Genomic DNA, 20295 nt, shown 5'->3' with positions numbered 1-20295 from the left:
AGGCATAGGGCGCTGCTGGGAACATTGGCTGGGCACGCAGGGCCAAGCAGTTCCCCAAAGTCTCAGTACGAGAAGACCCTGGGTGAAGAAAGGTGGCCACTCCTCACTCCTGAGCAAAGGGTCTGAATAATTAGGACCATGTGATATTTCATTTTTTCTTTTTTAATAAATCTGCAACAATTTCAAAAATACTTTTTTTTTTGTCTGTCAATATGGGGTGCTGTGTGTACATTAATGAGGTGATTTTAGCAAATGGCTGCAATATAACAAAGAGTGAAAAATTGAAGGGGGGTCTGAATACTTTCCGTACCCACTGTATATTCTCCCACTTTCCTTATAGGTGGGAAGCTGAAATTTTACTTGCTCATTCCTTGCAGTGTACTTGCAAAAGTTAGGATATGTTTCATGTCCTATTGCAACACCCAAGGGGGATGGGTGTACCTCCTAAACTGTATATATAGACAGGGGAAACCCCTCCTCACTATTTCTGCGACTTTCAATATACGTAGGAAGCCCAAATTTCCCATGCTCATCCTTTACACTGTACTTACAAACGTTAAGTATGTTTCATTTTGCGCTGTGCCCAATAAAGAACTTTAGAAAATAATGCCTCCTTTTTGGCGGTTCTCACCATTATGCCACAAGGACCTTTTGGAACTGACCTCTCCTTTTGGCGGTTTCATTCCTTATTTCTGTTAACAGACGATTTATTTCATGGCAGAGATGCACAAGGGCCACACCTGGTCCCACTTCCTTTTTCCGCGTGGCTGTTGTCCACGCACCTACCACGTGGTTGGCTTCCTACCTATATACATTAACAACATCCCGCGCTCATGTGCCTCCTAACTTGCTTTCTTATTTTCCTCAGCTGTTCGTCATGCTCACTGCTCCCTTCTTCTTTACTTCACCGCTTCAAGGGTGGAAGGACTGCCTGTTCTTCTTTCAGGCTACCACTAAACCTCACCCATACTGATTCCCCCATGTGTAACATAACCAAACAGAGCACCATGGCGCAAGTGTTGTGCGATTGTAAGCTCATTGTATGGGATGAATGCAATATGGCACACAGACCAGGTGTTGAGGCTTTAGACAGGACCCTACAATACATCAGAAAAATGATGGGAGGCTTAACAGTCAGGTTTATATTTATGATCACGGAGAAGCAATGCAATATAGAATCGAAAGGGTTAAACAATCGGACGTATTAGAAATTCTACAGCCAATAGTGGATACAAATCCATACGTCCAAAAGTATCTCACTTTACATGAAATTTATCTGCAAAACACGGACAAAGAAGTTTTCTTGGATTTCTAGTTGAATCTGAAAGATCACAGTTGCATTTATAATAAACCAACATGTGACTAATTGTCCGTGATAATAGTTTTGAAAGATGGAGATATCAAAGATAGAAGTTCAAAAAGTATTTGCGTGTTAATTTCAAAGCCAAACAGAACGAATAAATATACTGTAACTCAATGAATACCTCTAATGCAACATGACACATAATTTTATTTCAACTTATTACACTTTTCTGTTTTTAACTATAGTTAATTACTCACTGGAATCTAAAATTGTTCTATTATGCATATGTAACAGTTCCCATGAAAATAACAATTGTGTTAATTGTACATCCGTTTACCCATACACGAGTGGCAGAGATGCAAAGTGGCTGGCGAATAGCGCCCACCTGGGTGTGGGCGAGCAGAGGGCAGAGCCCTCCTATATATTCCAAGTTTCATCAAAATCAAAAATGGTGATGCAAAGGCAATTTGTTGAGTTAAACTGGAATAACAATATTATTTTTTGGTGCTATTCAACCCTAATATTTTTTTTTTATTTAAGTCAATGATAATTATATGTTTCTGTTCTGGAAATTCACCTTACCAAAGCGGTTTTCAGGAATGGATTTTTTTTTTAAAAAAGCTGGAAGAAACCCATATAAAAGAAGTAAACAAATGTGTATTTAATTGTAGGAGCTAATTATTAATGACATGTCAGGTGATGTCATCAAATTGCTCCCATACTATTTTTACTATTACAGTATTTTTACTATTATTATTTACTTACCTAAACCATACAGCTAGTTCCTACCCAAATGGAGTGACCATATTCTTTCGGAGTCACTATTGAGTGGTGCTCAATTAGAGGCTTATAATGATTTATACATGTAATTGCATTTCTTTTATATATTTTCAAATATCTACATACAGTTATTTTAATACACATTTCTGTTTTTTAGCAACAGTCGTAGTGCCCACATATAATTCAACTTAGTAGAATTGGAAGGAAGGCTAACATAGCCAGTATAATCATATATGCTACAATATTAGCGTATTATAAGTGATTCATTAAGTAAAATTTAATAATTACATCCAAAAGGACACAACACAAGATACAAAGCACTAACCACAGTTTGTAAACTTTTATATGAAAACCAGTCAGCAGTGTTGCCAAGTGTTGACAAGTACTGTACTTGGAAATGTTATTTTGGTATGAACATGACATATAAAACAGCTAATGTCATCTCTATTGTAGACTAAACACAGGTAAAGAGGGACACTTAAAAAAAAATGATACACTGTACACAGAGCAATAATGACCCTATAAACCTATTAAAATGTACAACCCCAAATCAGAAAAAGTTGGGACAGTGTGGAAAATGTGAATAAAAAAAGAAAAAAGCAAGTTATAAATTCTCCTCAAAATTTATTTCATTGCAGACAGTATGACATTCACCTTACCAAAGCGTTTTTCAGGAATGTTTTTTTTTTTTTTTTTAAAAATCATGTTTTTTTTTGTCAACATCATTTGATTTGTAAATAAATATCCATTCTTGCCATTCAGTCTTGCAACACATTTCAAAAAAAGTTGGGATAGTACAGCATTTACCACTTTGTACAGTTCCCCTGTCTTTTAACAACACTTAAAAGACGTTTAGGCATTGAAGAAATCAAGTGGCTAAGTGTTGCAGGTGTTAGTTTGTCCCATTCTTCCTGCAAACAATGTTTTAGGTGCGCAACAGTACGGGATCTTCGTTGACGCATTTTTCGTTTCAAAATGCGCCAAACATTCTCTATAGGAGACAAATCAGGGCTGCAGGCAGGCCAGTCAAGCATCCACACCCTCTTCTTACGCAGCCATGCCTTTGTTATGCGTGCAGTATGTGGTTTGGCATTGTCTTGCTGAAATAAGCATGGGCGTCCCTGGAAAAGACGTCGTCTTAAAGGCAGCATTTGTTCCTCCAAAACTGAGGTATACTTCTCAGTATTGATGGTGCCATCGCAGAAGTGCAAGTTACCTTTGCCGAAGGCACTGACACAACCCCATACCATGACAGACCCTGGCTTTTGGACTTGTATCTGGTAACAGTCTGGATGGTCCTTTTCCTCTTCGGTCCGCAGCACACGGCGTCTATTTCTTCCAAAAAAGATGTGAAAAACCGATTCGTCTGACCACAATACACGCTTCCACTGCACAATGGACCATCCCAGATGCCTCCGAGCCCAGAGAAGTCGACAGTGCTTCTGGACACTATTTATGTAGGGCTTCCTTTTGGCACAGTACAGTTTTAGCTGGCATTTCCTAATGTAACTACGTACTGTAGTGCTTGAGAGTGACTTTCAGAAGTAGTCCTGAGCCCACGCAGTTACATCATTTATTGATGAATGATGGTTTTTAATGCAGTGCCGTCTGAGGGCTTGGAGATCAAGGCCATTCAGTTTAGGCTTGCACCCTTGGCCTTTGCGCACAGTAATTTCTCCAGATTCCCTGATTCTTTTCACTATGTTATGCACTGTAGAGGGAGAAATGCCCACATCTCTTCCTATCTGTCTTTGAGAAACGTATTTCTTCATCATTTCAAGGATATTTACCCGCACTTGGTGGCAAACTGGCAATCCTCTACCCATCTTTGCTCCTAAAGGAGTAGGCCTTTCCTCGATGCTGCTTTTGTTCCGAATCATGATTGCAATCACCTGTTAACATCACCAGTTTCAAATCACATCATTATTTAGTTATTATCATTACTACCCCTGAATTGCCTCCATCCCAACTTTTTTTGGAATGTGTTGCAAGCCTGAACGGCAAGAATGGATGTTTATTTACAAATCAAATGATGTTAACCAAAAAAAACATGAATTATCTTGTGTTCATACTGTCTGCAATGAAATAAAAGTAAAGGGAGATTTGTCAATTACTGCTTTATTTTTTTATTCGCATTTTCCACACTGTCCCAACATTTTCTGATTTGGGGTTGTAGGTTAATTTCATTCAGAGGAAGAATGCAAAGATTATGTTTCATGATTGGAACAATAATGGACAGTGATCTTCAGCATCTCGTTATCATTTCTAATTCATTCATTCAACTTAATTTCTTAGCTTTGTGTATTGGAAAGTATTTTGCTAATTAAACATTAAGAAAGTTACCACTCACAGCTTATTGTCATTTGAAACATAAATGAGTAGAAATGATTGTCTTTTATTATTTTTTTGCCTTGAAACAGTAGAATATTCTTCTTACTTTATTAATTTATACAGTTCAGGTTTTTGAATAAAATTTATTTTGTAAAATTTTTGCTTAAAATTTTCTCCACTACAGTACTACTTGTTCCGGGACAAGGCTTTTCAGAAAACTGTATTTTAGGCTTTTGTTTTTCTCATAAACAAATTATTTAAACTAAGCATTTTACAAAATGATTAATCCCTAAAAGTACTATCTTTTATTATTTGACAAGAGTAGACATTTTACATTAAATAGGATAATTGATTATATCTAACCATCAGCAATTAGCCAAAAGATACTATGATGTTTGTGCAAGGCAACACTTTTATTAAATAGGAATGGTTCTATTTGCCACACTACACATATTTCACTTTGGCCGAAAAACACAACCTTAATAAAAATATTGTATAAAAGCTATGAAGCCTCTATGCAAATGTTCCCACTAAAAGGTTTACTTTGATTTTGCTACAAAAAAAAAAGTTAGGATTTGTGGCTAGAAAGTGGCTTCACAGTCTAAAAGCAGAGTTGACTGCCTAATCTAATTCTTGACTTGCAAAAGTGACTACCAGCCAGGGGAATTTTTGTAACAAATAACATTCCACCTATCCATCCATCCATCCTTCCATCCATCCAATAATCCACAAGGGAAATCCCCAGTAGCATCAGGTGAAAGGGCAAAAATCAAACCCAGAGACAAAAATAATACAATAAATTGAAGAAAAAGTGAAAATTCTGCACCACCAATCAAAGAATTTAGCCACCTTCAAAAAAAAAAAACTGATGACCGAGAGAGAGAGCAAGGATAAGAAAAGGTGTGGGCTTAACGTAAATGGAGCCTGTTGGGGGATCAGTGCAAGCTCCATAGTTCATGTTCATGTTTGCACGTTTTACATAAATTGAGGTTTCTGCCATGATGTCTTCTAACCAGTTACTGAACATTTTACATAGCATTGCCTGTTTTTTCAAAATACTCTAAATTGTTAAAAATTTCGTCAATTTTATGGTTGACCCAATTAATTTTATTATAGTAAAATAGTACCATACTTTTGCAAAAATGTTATTTTAGAAAAGCATACTTTTAAAGTGTTTCTATTCTGATGGATTTAATTTCTTACTTGAATGTTGTGTTGATGTCAAGTGCAAGCTGTTTAGGTTGGTAACACATTGGTACAGGACTGGCATTGTTCCTATCTAGTGTGTTTCACAAATAAAGGACATCTGATCAATTAAATTGTCTCAGATTCCAAACTTGCAACATAGTGCAATAAGACTTTTTCCAGCATATGTACAAAACAGTGAATATCATGTCAAATAAAAAGAAAACAATTGAAAACTTTTCAACAATTTACTAAAAGCCAAAATCAGAATTTGAGATGTGAGATTTAAAAAGTATTTATACTCATTGTACAACTAAGGCTGACTTTTCTCAGATACAGTTGATTACCTTACCATAGCACGCAAATTTTTGGTGAACTTTACCTGTGTAGGAAATTTGTGGATCACCTGTTCTGAATTAATTTACAAGGATAAACATGCCAATGTCTTGCTGTGCTCCAACAGTGTGGTGCAGATTTTCCACAAAGCTAAGCAAAATGAAGACAAAACAGCATTCAAACCAGTCAATGGATATAATTATAGGGAAGCCAAGATGTGGGGAAAGGAAGGTACAAGGCCATCTCAAAGAAAATGAATATACTCAGAGCTTGGTGCAGTCCATCATACGGAATTGGGGAAAATATGAAACTATAGCCATGCTTCTTTCCAGGCTAGCAGACTGGTCAGAACTGAATATGGACAGATCCTGGAGTTAACCAGGAAGCAAAAACTGGATTTTGTCTTTCAATAGTGCAGTGACCCAAAGTACATTGCCAGAGCAATAATGGAGTGGCTTAAAATGAAGAAAAGTGATGTTCTTCAGTGACCCAGTCAGAGGGTTCTAGCCTGGGCTCAAATCAGACACATGTGTCAAGACCTAAAAATTGTTCACCGGGACAGCTTTTTATGAGGAGGAACGGCCAAATCATGCTCCATTATGTTGTTCAAAATTAATAGACATCAAAAAAGACTAGCGCTAATACTTATGGGAGGTGTTTAACCAAGTACTGAATAAAAAGTTGAACACTTACAAATTGTTAACATTTCAGGTTTTGACATTAACATTTTTAGTGTTAATTTGTATTTCTTTTTTGATCAGCACAATCAACAAGAATATTTGATTTACAAATAAAAATGTCCATTCAGATTGATGGATAGGTTATTACAATCATTTAAGACACTGTACTTGGTGTTTCAGTATAGTGTAACAATGTAACTAACAAGGCACTGCTTGTAACAGCAGTCTGTTTAGTGTGTTGTCCTTGTAGGCAAATAAACTGAAACATTATAAAATATAGGTACATATAAATATATTTTTTTTATATATGGAGATATCCTGGGAAATATGGGGCATTTGGCTGCCTTATAGATAGAAAATTTGATGTAAAATGTGTTTGTAAGCTACATTAAAGTTCAATTTGAATTTGAGTGCGTATATGAAAAGAGTTTTAGAGTGCAGAGTAGATTAAATTTAAGATTTGGAACTACTTTAAATAAGGTGGAATAAACTAACCCTTTAATGGACGTGCTCCATTTAAATGTTCCACTGCTCTATGTATATGTTTGCTTATAGAATACAGTTCTTTTCGTTTTCTTTATTTTTCTTTTTTTTTGTTTTATAGGTGGTTGTAGAATGGAGTCGGGATCAGTATCATGTGCTGTTTGATTCATATCGAGACAATGTTGCAGGGAAATCATTCCAAAATAGGTAAGTACCTTTTAAAACTTTATATTTGCCTTTGCCATTTTATGTTCATTTGTTTGATGAGTTCTAGGTTATGGCTGTATGAATTAATGTTCTCCTGCATTTAGTTTTGTAACTGAGTTTTGTGCCGTCTTAAATTCATTATTTCTTATTTGAGTGTAGAAGTGAATTGACATGATCACTGATTATTTTTAAATTATTTCTTTAGGTAGAACACTTAAAATGCTCTAATGTTTTGAAGCAAACATAACTGAGAAGTTAAAAAAAGTTTAAAGGTACAAGTGGAATAGGTCGATCAAGACATTCAGCAACCACCATAGTACAAGTGTCTTGAGATCTTCTGATCCTTTAAAGAAGACCACTTACCATTTTGCTGAAAGTGATTTACATAGAAACAAGAAGCCAGCTATATTGCCCTTAGGTACTGTGGTGTATTAGGACCACAAGCTGTAATACTCTTTTTTTTTTTTTTTTTTTTTCTTTTCTGAAATTAAACTTGGTGTATGAATAAAGCGAATGTACAAAATGTTTAGCTTTTTTTGGACATGGAAGCAATATAAACAGGTGGCAGCATAATGTGTCAGAAGAAATGGAATGAAATGAGTGAAGAAACTTAATTCTTTCAGGTATTTCCATTTCTGCCTGCACAAACTTTCATCTATACCCAGGGCAAATTGTTGTCATGGAATTTTACACTGTATGTTTTTAATTTTGGATTATATTGGTACAGGTAGTGACACTTCACACAACTGTTTCTCGAATTACAGTAATCCCTCCTCGATCGTGGGGGTTGTGTTCCAGAACCCCCCGCGATAGGTGAAAATCCGCGAAGTAGAAACCATATGTTTGTATGGTTATTTTTATATATTTTTAGCCTTTAGAAACTCTCCCACACTGTTTATAAATATTCTCCGCACATTTCTACAGTAAACCCTTGTTTATCGCGATTAATCCGCTCCAGACAGATAAATGAATTTCCATGAAGTAGGATTCTTTATTTATAAATCTAATATTTTCGCAGTTAGAGCATTGAAAACCTGTTTACGACCTTCTAAATACGCTTTTTTAACATTATTAGAGCCCTCTAGACATGAAATTACACCCTTTAGTGAAAAGTTTAAACTGTGCTCCATGACAAGACAGAGATGACAGTTCTTTCTCACAATTAAAAGAATGCAAACATATCTTCCTCTTCAAAGTGCGCGTCAGGAGCAGAGAATGTCAGAGAGAGAGTGAAAAATAAACAATTAAAAATCAATTGGGCTTTTATGTATGCAAGCACCGCGATAAAGCGGCCGCGCAATGAATGGATCAATGTGAAGGTAGTTTTTTCAGCATTTTTTTAGAGGAGCGTCTGTATCTTCTAAGCAAACAGCCCCTCTGCTCACACCCCCTCCGTCAGGAGCACAGAATGTCAGAGAGAGTGAGAGAGACAGAGAAAAGCAAACAATCAAAAATTAATATGGGTTGTTAGAGCTTTTAAGTGTGCGAAGCACCACGCGGGAAGCATATCGCATATCATTGAGGAGTTTCATTTAATACGTAATACGTGCTCTGATTGGGTAGCGTCTCAGCCATCGGCCAATAGCGTCCCTTGTATGAAATCAACTGGGCAAACAAACTGAGGAAGCATGTACCATAAATTAAAAGACCCATTGCCTGCAGAAATCCGCGAACCAGCGGAAAATCCGTGATATATATTTAGATATGCTTACATTTAAAATCCGCGATGGAGTGAAGCCACGAAAGTCAAAGCGCGATATAGCGAGGGATCACTGTAGCCCGTTTTCTTGTCTAAGGCATGCAATATCTGGAGGCACATGGTTATTACTGTAATGATCTATGCACCGTGACTGATGCTGGCACACTAAGTATAAACAGGCCATAAGTTTACAACTGAATAGCTAAGAAGATGCTGTGGCAGCACCTGAAACAAGCAGTTAACCTTCACAAACCTAGTAATTTGTCTTAATTAAAACAGTTCTGCAAAGGAGAGTGGGCTAAAATTCCTTAGTAGTGATGTGAAAGATGGATATCAAATCATTGCAAGGGCTGAGTTGGTATTATTATTGCTAAATGTGCATTATTGAAGGTATGGGACAATTACATTTTCACATTGCTTAAGGAGTGTTGAATGAGCTTATTCCTTGAAAATAAGAAAGTAATGATTTAAAAAGTGTACTTTGTGTTTACTCAGGTTCCCTTTCTTGAAGTATTGCATTTTATCTAAAGACCTGAGGCCATGCATTAAAAATATAAATAAAAAACAAATCGGAAGATATTAGGAAGGGGATAAATACTCATAGCACTGTATGTAATGCAATCTTTTATCTAGTGTTTTACAACAAAATGTTACTTGGGCAAAGACTGATTTGCCTGTGAAGTGGATAATTTAATTTCATTTGATGGAGCATCTTCAATTATACTAAAGAAACACTAAAGAATTATGTTGATGAGAAACATTCCATTCAGTCCAACATACTGTAACTTAAGTGTGTCCTTATGCTCTAACGTCTGCATAACATCATCATGTTGAGGTGTGAAGCTTCTGATACTACTACTTTGAACCTCACTACATAGCAAGCTATTTCACATATCTTTTGTTTGTTGTGTAAAGAAAAATATTTAGACTGGTTGTATGAAATTTACCCTTGTCACCTTCTTTATTTAAATAAGTAATCTTAAATAGCTAGCATTCACTATGCAAATTTCCCTCATAATTTTGAGTACTCCTTTCATCTCTCCTCCGTTTGCTTAAACTGAAAATATTTATTTACTTCAGACTTTTCCTTGTAGTTCATAACCATAACTATAATAAACTGTGCTTAACCATAATCGAATCCTGGAATTTAGGGTTCTCATGGAACACAAACATGAATATCGGCAGAGTTTCTTTTCAGCCTTTGTCGATTTACGTAAAAAGTGTTTGACTCAGTTGATCGAGCTGCCCTGTGGGACATCCTGAGGGTTTGCAGGATCCCCTCAAAGGTTGCTGGATATCATGGTCAGCCTGTACACTAGTACTCTGAGTGCTGTGCAGAGTGGACGCAGAACGCCTGTGTTTTTTCCAGTTGATTCTGGGGTTTGTCATGGGTATGTTCTTGTTCCTACTCTGTTCAGTGCTTGTAAGGATTGGGTATTGGGCAAGATTGTGGGATCCACCGGCTATGAGGCATCTGTTGTTGAAGAAATATTCACGGATCTTGACTTTGCTGGCGATGCTGTGATCTTCGCATAGTCAATGAAGGCTCTGATCGGGGCGCTCAAGAGATTGAGCGAGGAGTCTAAGTGTCTGGGCTTGTGAGTGTCCTGGATAAAAACCAAGATCCAGGTATTTAATGACCTCTTGGGCACAGCCATTAGCAGTGTGTCTGTCTGCGGACAGAATGCCGATCTTATCGTGAGGTTTACTTACCTTGGCAGTGACATTCATGTCTCTGGTGACTCTTCCTATGAAGTCAGAAGATGGACTGGGAGAGCATGTGGGGTCATGAGGTCGCTGGAAAGGGGTGTGTGGCGCTCCCGATATCTATGCAAAAGGAAGAAGGTCCAAGTTTTTAGAGTCCTGGTGCTTCCTGTCTTGCTATATGGTTGTGAGACATGGATGCTATCCAGTGACCTGAGACAAAAACTGGACTCCTTTGGTACTTTGTCTCTCCGGAAAATCCTTGGGTACTGTTGGTTTGACTTTGTGTCGAATGAGCTGTTGCTCATGGAGTCCCAAATGAGGCACATTACCTGCATTGTGAGGGAGCATCAGTTATGGCACTACGGCCATGTGGCGTCTTTCCCCAAGGGTGATCCAGCTCGTAAGATCGTCATTGTTGAGGACCCGAGTGGCTGAGCCAGGCCAAAGGATCACCCACATAACACATGGCTGTGGCAGATAGAGGGTAATTTCCGGAGGGTGGGACTAGACCGCGTGTCTGCCTGTGGGGGTTGCCAACCGTTTTTGTTTTGTCATGTAGTGGGTACGGCAACGCTTTGTACCAGTGCATGCGCCCCAACTTGACTTAGTTGGTACACTTACTATTTAAATTTAGTAAACTAGCCAACCCGCGGCGTACCGTACGCTACATAATCAGGCCGGTTTTTTAATGATTTTTAAGCACAGGGAGAAAATTAACATTTGAAAAATCGGTAATGTAATAAATCAGCAAGAAAAGCAACATTGTAACAATGCACGGAACGAACCAACACACAATCGTCCGTGACTGAAAACTGGCGGACCGCCCTCGTGCCTTCTCCTGCCAGACGGAGGGATGTGGGTGCACGCTGCGGAGTGTGAAACGGGAGGAGAGGAGAAGGATGTCCATTCAACTCCGTCCATCATGTTAGTCTGCTGATTTCTCGTTCAGTATGCACTGCCCGCTCATGTGCCCACCTCCAACTCGTCACTTGAGTCGTTGTCTTTACACAGTACAGATGCACCTGTGACTGACGTAGATGTTTCATTGCTCTGTGCGGTTTTGGCTGCCTTTCTATATATAATCCACCAAGACACCCGACCATGGTAGTAGCGAAGTGGGAGGGGGGTGTGTACAAAGGGTAGGGACTTAATGAGTGGGAGCGTTTGATTCACACTTAGTGGGAATTCCATGGCTTGCAGCCCGAATGGGGTTCAACAGCTTAACCACGCCTCTCTGCGCTGGGTAGGCACACGGTCAATCTCATGCATAATTATTTATTGAATGCTAAACACTTCTGGAAAGACACGGATGTCTAAAACGGGTTGGTGTGAGAATACAACAGTAAGTGAATGAAAAGATGGAACTCTGGAGAGAGCAAAATACAACACAATAGTAAACACGAGGCATAACAAACGCAGCGTTGCTCAGACGTGCATGTGGACTCTTACCACAGACGAAAGAGACTAACTGGGTGGTCGGTGAGTTTTTGCGTCCGGGCAAATGGGCAGGCAGTGTGAATGCCTAGAGACCTAGGGTAGACGCCGGCCGGTGAAAAAGGAGTGTTGGTGGGCAGGGAAACTGTGTTCCTGCAGGAGCATCTAAGGAGACGCATGTTTGTCATGGATGCGAATAGCTGTACGTAGCGTGTAAAACAATTTGCTATGGTACACGCGGTTGTGCGTCGTAACCGAAAAGTCGGTTTTTAAAGACTGCTTACTTCATTGTGCTTTAACCTCGGTTGTAAAGGATTGTTTTAAGGATCCCATGGGATACCCCTCGCAAACCGTTTCACCCCCCTTCCGGCGTGCTTTCCATGGTTGTCTTGCCTTAGTGAATTATATATATAGATATGTTTTAACAGCAAATAGTGGTAGTGCAGTTAATGATTAAAATGATTAAAACCCAAATGTGCATGTGTATTTACATTTAAGTAGTGTTTAACTGCCAATGTCAATTAGCTGAATCAATGAGTGATAATATATATTTTTACATATACAGTGATACCTTGAGATACGAGGATTTGTTCCGTGACCGAGCTCGTAAGTCAAAATGCTCGTATCTCAGATCAATTTTCCCCATTAAAATTAATGAGATTAATTCGTGCCAGCCCCGAAAAAAACACCCCAATTTTTTGTTAAATGTTTTCAACATAAGAAAAATGTATTTATAATGAAAAAATATTGCATATAAACAAAATAAAACATAAATATAACATAATACATAAAAGAAAAACTAAAGAAATAAACAGAAGTTGGCGAAGCCGATTAGCATATTGTAATATTTTTTTTTTTCACTTCACTTTTGTTTAACTTAATTTTCTTCTTCTCTAGTTTTTTCTTTTTTGCATCGGTTTCGTCACTTTCATTCTGAAGGCGTTTCAATAGAAACCTGTCCAAGGAGCTTTGTTTAGTCCTCCCCTTTTTTCTGAAATGAGTTAGGCAAGTATCATTAAATAGCGCCGCTGCACGACCAGTTGCAACTTTTTCAGGGTTTCTTTTCAGTAAAGTCAAGTGTTAGGCAACTGTCATTAAATAGCACCGCTGCATGATCAGTTGTAACATTTTCAGGGTGTTTGTTTTCAATAAAACCAAGCGTTAGGCAAGTGTCATTAAAATAGTGCAGCTGCACGACCGTTGCAACTTTTTTAGAGTTTCTTTTCAATAAAGTCAGGTGTTAGGCAAGTGTCATTAAACAGCGCCGCTGCACAATCAGTTGTAACTTTTTCAGGGTGTTTCTTTTCTTTATAGTTCGAAACTTTTTCCCACATTGCAAACACTTCCTTTATCTCACTTTAAGAGATAACCTCCTCTGCAATACCGATCTCCCGCAGAACCTACGTATGTTGCTGTGTCTGTAGTTCTGTCAACTCCTCTGTCATCAGTTCCTTGGAATGCACGGCGTCAAGCTCTTTGATGGCTCGTATTTCGAATTTTGGCTCGTAACTCAAGGCAAAAAATCAACCTAGTGACAGCTCATATCTCAAAAAACTCGTACGTTGGGGTACTCGTATCTCAAGGTACCACTGTGTTTGATTTTTGATAATTTTTGTTACACAAAAAGGTGAAACAGCTTTTCTTAAAATTAAGCATTGTTTCAGATAAGTACAATGCAGAAAAAATTAAGCAATATGACAGCTTGAAGTTATGAGAATTTATTTTCTTTACATCTATGTATGTTATGGATGAATATTTTCTGTACATATTTTATTAGTTTAAATTATGTATTTTAAAGGATTTTTTAAATGTTAGTGGTCACTTAAAAATATAGTATTCTTTTTTGCTAATAAAAATGAACAGGTTAACACCTGTGGTATATAGTTTAATTCTACAAATACCATAGTTAATATTTTAATATAGAAAATAAGGTTTCTCTGCACCCTGTTTGGGCAGGAGCATAGTGCGAAAAGAAAAGATTAAAACAAATTAGAGTCAGCCAATCCATTAACATGGTATTGATGATTGTTATTGGCCCAGATTAAAGCCTGATCGGCACAGCCCTTGAAGATACTGTACTTAAGAATGAAAATGTGATCTAGGCTCTTCCCAACTCTGAATTAGATTAAACAGCGTTGATAATGTTATATTTAAAATTATTGTAAGGTTTCCAAGTCCTTGGGAGAAGCTTTTGATTTACCAGTAATTCTCCATACCCAAACCTCACCTGTGGACTCAAGCTCTGGGTTGCCTGAAAGAATAAAATTACCAAAACTATTGGATGAAATTAGGTTCCTGCACAGGGATGCTGGGCTCAGTGTCCATGGTTGATTGATGACCTAAGCTTTATGGGGCAACATTAAGAGATGGAGCTGCTGCTTGTAACTGAGAGAAGCAAGGTGAGGTGGTTTGGACATGTAGTTAAGATCCTCACAAGGCTACTGTTACAGGATATGGGAATGGTATTTTCCAGTTGCTGCTCATTGAGAAAAGACCTAGAGACACTCCGTTGTATCTCTCAACTGGCCTGACAATTCTAAAGTTGGGTTTGGAAAAAGTTTCTTATGATATAAGCAAAAAATGTAATAAAAGATTGCAATGTGTTATGTAACACTATATTCCCATTTTTTTTTTCTCTTTTTAGTGCAAAATGTTTTGAATATTTTTCATTCTTTATCCCTTTTTTCTTTGCTTTTAGGTTGTGTCTACCCATGCCAATAGACGTAGTCTATACTTGGGTAAATGGTACTGATATGGATTTAATTAAAGAGCTCAGAGCTTTAAAGGAACAGATGAAAGAAGAACAAAGGGTTATGAGGTAGTGTGCCAAGCATGCTTGCTGCAAACATTTTGTACTTCTGTATAGCTACTATGAGATATCAATTAGACTTCATTTTTAATCATGGTAAAATATGGCACTTAAGATGACTAACATACATTTGAAACTTTATAATACCTGAGCTGCATTTAATGAGATAACATTTTATAACCATTTTAGTTATCTGCAATTTGTTAGCATTTACTAAAACACAAATAAATCATAGCTTCTCATTCAATGTACATTAAGTGTTACTTCTAGGCCATTCATCACTTAATTTTTTTTGTTATAGCACCAATAACTACTTATACTTCCATGATTTGCTTTACAAATGAAGCAAAATTACAAAACAATATCCGACTGAAATATGTGAACAAAGTAAATTGATTCTTGAGTCTATGCTGCGTTGGCCCTAAAGGGATGAAAGTGGAAACAATAAAAGCAAGCCATTCTTATTTAATTAGTAAATTTTATTAAAAAGAATTGGTGTTCAGCCCATATTGTGTGTGCATATATATTTATTTTTCCGTTTATATTTCTATATATATATTTGTCCCTGGGGGACAAATACTGTGCATTCAGAATGCATTAGAACTGTTTTGCTTTTTCCTTGTTTTGTTATATAACAGCAATTCGCCAAAATGCTTTAAATTAATTTTGTCAATTATCAGTCTGCACATAATAGCATAATTAAAAAGGAAAAAAAAACTTGTTTCTACAAATGTTTATAACTCCATTTAAAAAAAAATATCACAAGTACATTTGTATTTGAACAATTTACTCAGTACCTCTTCTGGAGTATGATGCTTGGCACACCTGCATTTTCGGTTTCAAGAAATTCTACTGGGGCTCCTTTTTACCAATGGCAATACACCAGCATAATGCCTCACTCTGACTGTAACTGCCAAGTCAAAAGTTTTTTGTTTCTTTTTAATTGTCTTGCTTTTTAGTCTATCTGGTGTGCATTCAGACCATAGTGTGGGTGTGTGTGTGCGTCTATCTATCTATCCATCTATCCATCTATCCATCCATCCATCCATCCATCCATCCACTGTAAAAAGCTAAATAAAGCTCCAGCTAGCTGGTTTGATGGGGACCATTGAAGTATGTCAATTTTCAGGTCTTTCCAGTAAAGTTTAGTTGGTTTCAAGTCTGGGCTCTGGCTGCACCGCTCGAGGATATTCACACACTTGACCTGAATGCACTCCTGAGTTGGTGCATCTGATTCTAATTTTTTAGGTATATAAGGTATTGAAAAATATAGGGATAATCTTAATTCTTCCACATGTGAAATGTGCATATACAGTGCATCTGGAAAGTATTCACAGCGCATCACTTTTTCCACATTTTATTATGTTACAGCCTTATTCCAAAATGGATTAAATTCATTTTTTTCCTCAGAATTCTACACACAACACCCCATAATGACAACGTGAAAAAAGTTTACTTGAGGTTTTTCCAAATTTATTAAAAACTAGCAAAATACCCGTGCTTCGCAGCGGAGAAGTAGTGTGTTAAAGAAGTAATGAAAAACAAAAGGAAACATTTTAATAATAACGTAACATGATTGACAATGTAATTGTTTTGTCATTGTCATGAGAGTTGCTGTCATATATATATATATATATATATATATATATATATATATATATATATATATATATATATATATATATATACTGCTCAAAAGAATTAAAGGAACACTTTTTTTTTTATTAATCTGGTCAGTTAAGTAGCAGAGGGGGTTGTTAATCAGTTTCAGCTGTTGTGGTGTTAATGAAATTAACAACAGATGCACTAGAGGGGCAACAATGAGATGACCCCCAAAACAGGAATGGTTTAACAGGTGGAGGCCACTGACATTTTTCCCTCCTCATCTTTTCTGACTGTTTCTTCACTAGTTTTGCATTTGGCTACAGTCAGTGTCACTACTGGTAGCATGAGGCGATACCTGGACCCTACAGAGGTTGCACAGGTAGTCCAACTTCTCCAGGATGGCACATCAATACGTGTCATTGCCAGAAGGTTTGCTGTGTCTCCCAGTACAGTCTCAAGGGCATGGAGGAGATTCTAGGAGACAAGCAGTTACTCTAGGAGAGCTGGAGAGGGCCATAGAAGGTCCATAACCCATCAGCAGGACCAGTATCTGCTCCTTTGGGCAAGGAGGAACAGGATGAGCACTGCCAGGGCCCTACAAAATGACCTCCAGCAGGCCACTGGTGTGAATGTCTCTGACCAAACAACCAGAAAGACTTCATGAGGGTTGCCTGAGGGCCCAAATGTCTACTCACGCCTGTGCTCACTGCACAGCACCGGGAGCTCAATTGGCATTTGCCATAGAATACCAGAATTGGCAGGTCCACCACTGGCGTCCTGTGCTTTCACAGATGAGAGCAGGTTCACCCTGAGTATATGTGAAAGACGTGAAAGGGTCAGGAGAAGCCGTGGAGAATATTATGCTGCCTGTAACATCGTTTAGCATGACTGGTTTGGTGGTGGGTCAGTGATGATCTTGGAGGCATAATCCATGGAGCGACTCACAGACCTCTACAGGCTAGACAACGGCATCTTGACTGCCATTAGGTATCAGGATGAAATCCTTGGACCCATTGTCAGACCCTACGCTGGTGCAGTAGGTCCTGGTTTCCTCCTAATGCACGACAATGCCCGGCCTCATGTGGCAAGAGTATGCAGGCAGTACCTGGAACCTATATACATATCTACATATACACACATACATATACATATACATACACACACATATATACACATACATATACATACACACACATATATACACACAAATACATATATATATACATACACACACACACATATATATATATATATATATATATATATATATATATATATATATATATATATACATATATATATATATATATATACATACATATCTACAAACCGGATTCCAAAAAAGTTGGGACACTAAACAAATTGTGAATAAAAACTGAATGCAATGATGTGGAGATGGCAAATGTCAATATTTTATTTGTAATAGAACGTAGATGACAGATCAAACGTTTAATCCGAGTAAATGTATCATTTTAAAGGAAAAATATGTTGATTCAAAATTTCACGGTGTCAACAAATCCCAAAAGAGTTGGGACAAGTAGCAATAAGAGGCTGGAAAAAGTAAATTTGAGCATAACGAAGAGCTGGAAGACCAATAAACACTAATTAGGTCAATTGGCAACATGATTGGGTATAAAAGAGCTTCTCAGAGTGGCAGTGTCTCTCAGAAGCCAAGATGGGTAGAGGATCACCAATTCCCACAATGTTGCGCAGAAAGATAGTGGAGCAATATCAGAAAGGTGTTACCCAGTGAAAAATTGCAAAGACTTTGCATCTATCATCATCAACTGTGCATAACATCATCCAAGATTCAGAGAATCTGGAACAATCTCTGTGCGTAAGGGTCAAGGCCGTAAAACCATACTGGATGCCCGTGATCTCCGGCCCTTAAACGACACTGCACCACAAACAGGAATGCTACTGTAAAGGAAATCACAGAATGGGCTCAGGAATACTTCCAGAAACCATTGTCAGTGAACACAATCCACCGTGCCATCCGCCATTGCCAGCTGAAACTCTACAGTGCAAAGAAGAAGCCATTTCTAAGCAAGATCCACAAGCTCAGGCTTTCACTGGGCCAGGGATCATTTAAAATGGAGTGTGGCAAAATGGAAGACTGTTCTGTGGTCAGACGAGTCACGATTCGAAGTTCTTTTGGAAATCTGGGACGCCATGTCATCCGGACCAAAGAGGACAAGGACAACCCAAGTTGTTATCAACGCCAGTTCAGAAGCCTGCATCTCTGATGGTATGGGGTTGCATGAGTGTGTGTGGCATGGGCAGCTTGCATGTCTGGAAAGGCACCATCAATGCAGAAAAATATATTCAGGTTCTAGAACAACATATGCTCCCATCCAGACGCCATCTCTTTCAGGGAAGACCCTGCATTTTTCAACAAGATAATGCCAGACCACATTCTGCATCAATCACAACATCATGGCTGCGTAGGAGAAGGATCCGGTACTGAAATGGCCAGTCTGCAGTCCAGATCTTTCACCTATAGAGAACATTTGGCGCATCATAAAGAGGAAGGTGCGACAAAGAAGGCCCAAGACGATTGAACAGTTAGAGGCCTGTATTAGACAAGAATGGGAGAGCATTCCTATTTCTAAACTTGAGAAACTGGTCTCCTCGGTCCCCAGACGCCTGTTGAGTGTTGTAAGAAGAAGGGGAGATGCCACACAGTGGTGAAAATGGCCTTGTCCCTACTTTTTTGGGATTTGTTGACACCATGAAATTCTGAATCAACATATTTTTCCCTTAAAATGATACATTTTCTCAGTTTAAACTTTTGTTCCGTGATTTATGTTCTATTCTGAATAAAATATTAGAAGTTGGCACCTCCACATCATTGCATTCAGTTTTTATTCATGATTTTTATAGTGTCCCAACTTTTTTGGAATCCAGTTTGTACATATACATACACACATATAAACATATACACACATATATATGTATATATATATATATATATATATACACACACCCACACATATATATGTATATATACAGTGGTGTGAAAAACTATTTGCCCCCTTCCTGATTTCTTATTCTTTTGCATGTTTGTCATACAAAATGTTTCTGATCATCATACACATTTAACCATTAGTCAAATATAACACAAGTAAACACAAAATGCAGTTTTTAAATGATGATTTTTATTATTTAGGGAGAAAAAAAACCTACATGGCCCAGTGTGAAAAAGTAATTGCCCCCTGAACCTAATAACTGGTTGGGCCACCCTTAGAAGCAATAACTGCAATCAAGCGTTTGCGATAACTTGCAATGAGTCTTTTACAGCGCTCTGGAGGAATTTTGGCTCACTCATCTTTGCAGAATTGTTGTAATTCAGCATTATTTGAGGGTTATCTAGAATGAACCGCCTTTTTAAGGTCATGCCATAGCATCTCAATTGGATTCAGGTCAGAACTTTGACTAGGCCACTCCAAAGTCTTCATTTTGTTTTTCTTCAGCCATTCAGAGGTGGATTTGCTGGTGTGTTTTGGGTCATTGTCCTGTTGCAGCACCCAAGATGGCTTCAGCTTGAGTTGACGAACAGATGGCCGGACATTCTCCTTCAGGATTTTTTGGTAGACAGTAGAATTCATGGTTCCATCTATCACAGCAAGCCTTCCAGGTCCTGAAGCAGCAAAACAACCCCAGACCATCACACTACCACCACCATATTTTACTGTTGGTATGATGTTCTTTTCTGAAATGCTGTGTTCCTTTTACG

The 20295-nt window shown here is 37.9% G+C and overlaps 1 protein-coding gene across 1 annotated transcript in view; it reads left to right on the top strand.

Moving 5' to 3' along the window:
- gnptab (N-acetylglucosamine-1-phosphate transferase subunits alpha and beta) overlaps nt 1-20295 on the top strand; it is a 148337-nt gene that overhangs the window by 7039 nt on the left and 121003 nt on the right. The window contains exons 2-3 of the mRNA XM_039762176.1: nt 7220-7305; nt 14844-14963. Of these exons, the coding sequence (XP_039618110.1) occupies nt 7220-7305; nt 14844-14963 (206 nt within the window). The remainder of the gene's footprint in view (nt 1-7219; nt 7306-14843; nt 14964-20295) is intronic.

This window comes from Polypterus senegalus, chromosome 8, assembly GCF_016835505.1.
Source record: "Polypterus senegalus isolate Bchr_013 chromosome 8, ASM1683550v1, whole genome shotgun sequence".
Lineage (NCBI taxonomy): Eukaryota > Metazoa > Chordata > Cladistia > Polypteriformes > Polypteridae > Polypterus > Polypterus senegalus.
Note: the sequence above shows the minus strand (reverse complement) of the source record. Positions and strands in the feature narration are given on the sequence as shown.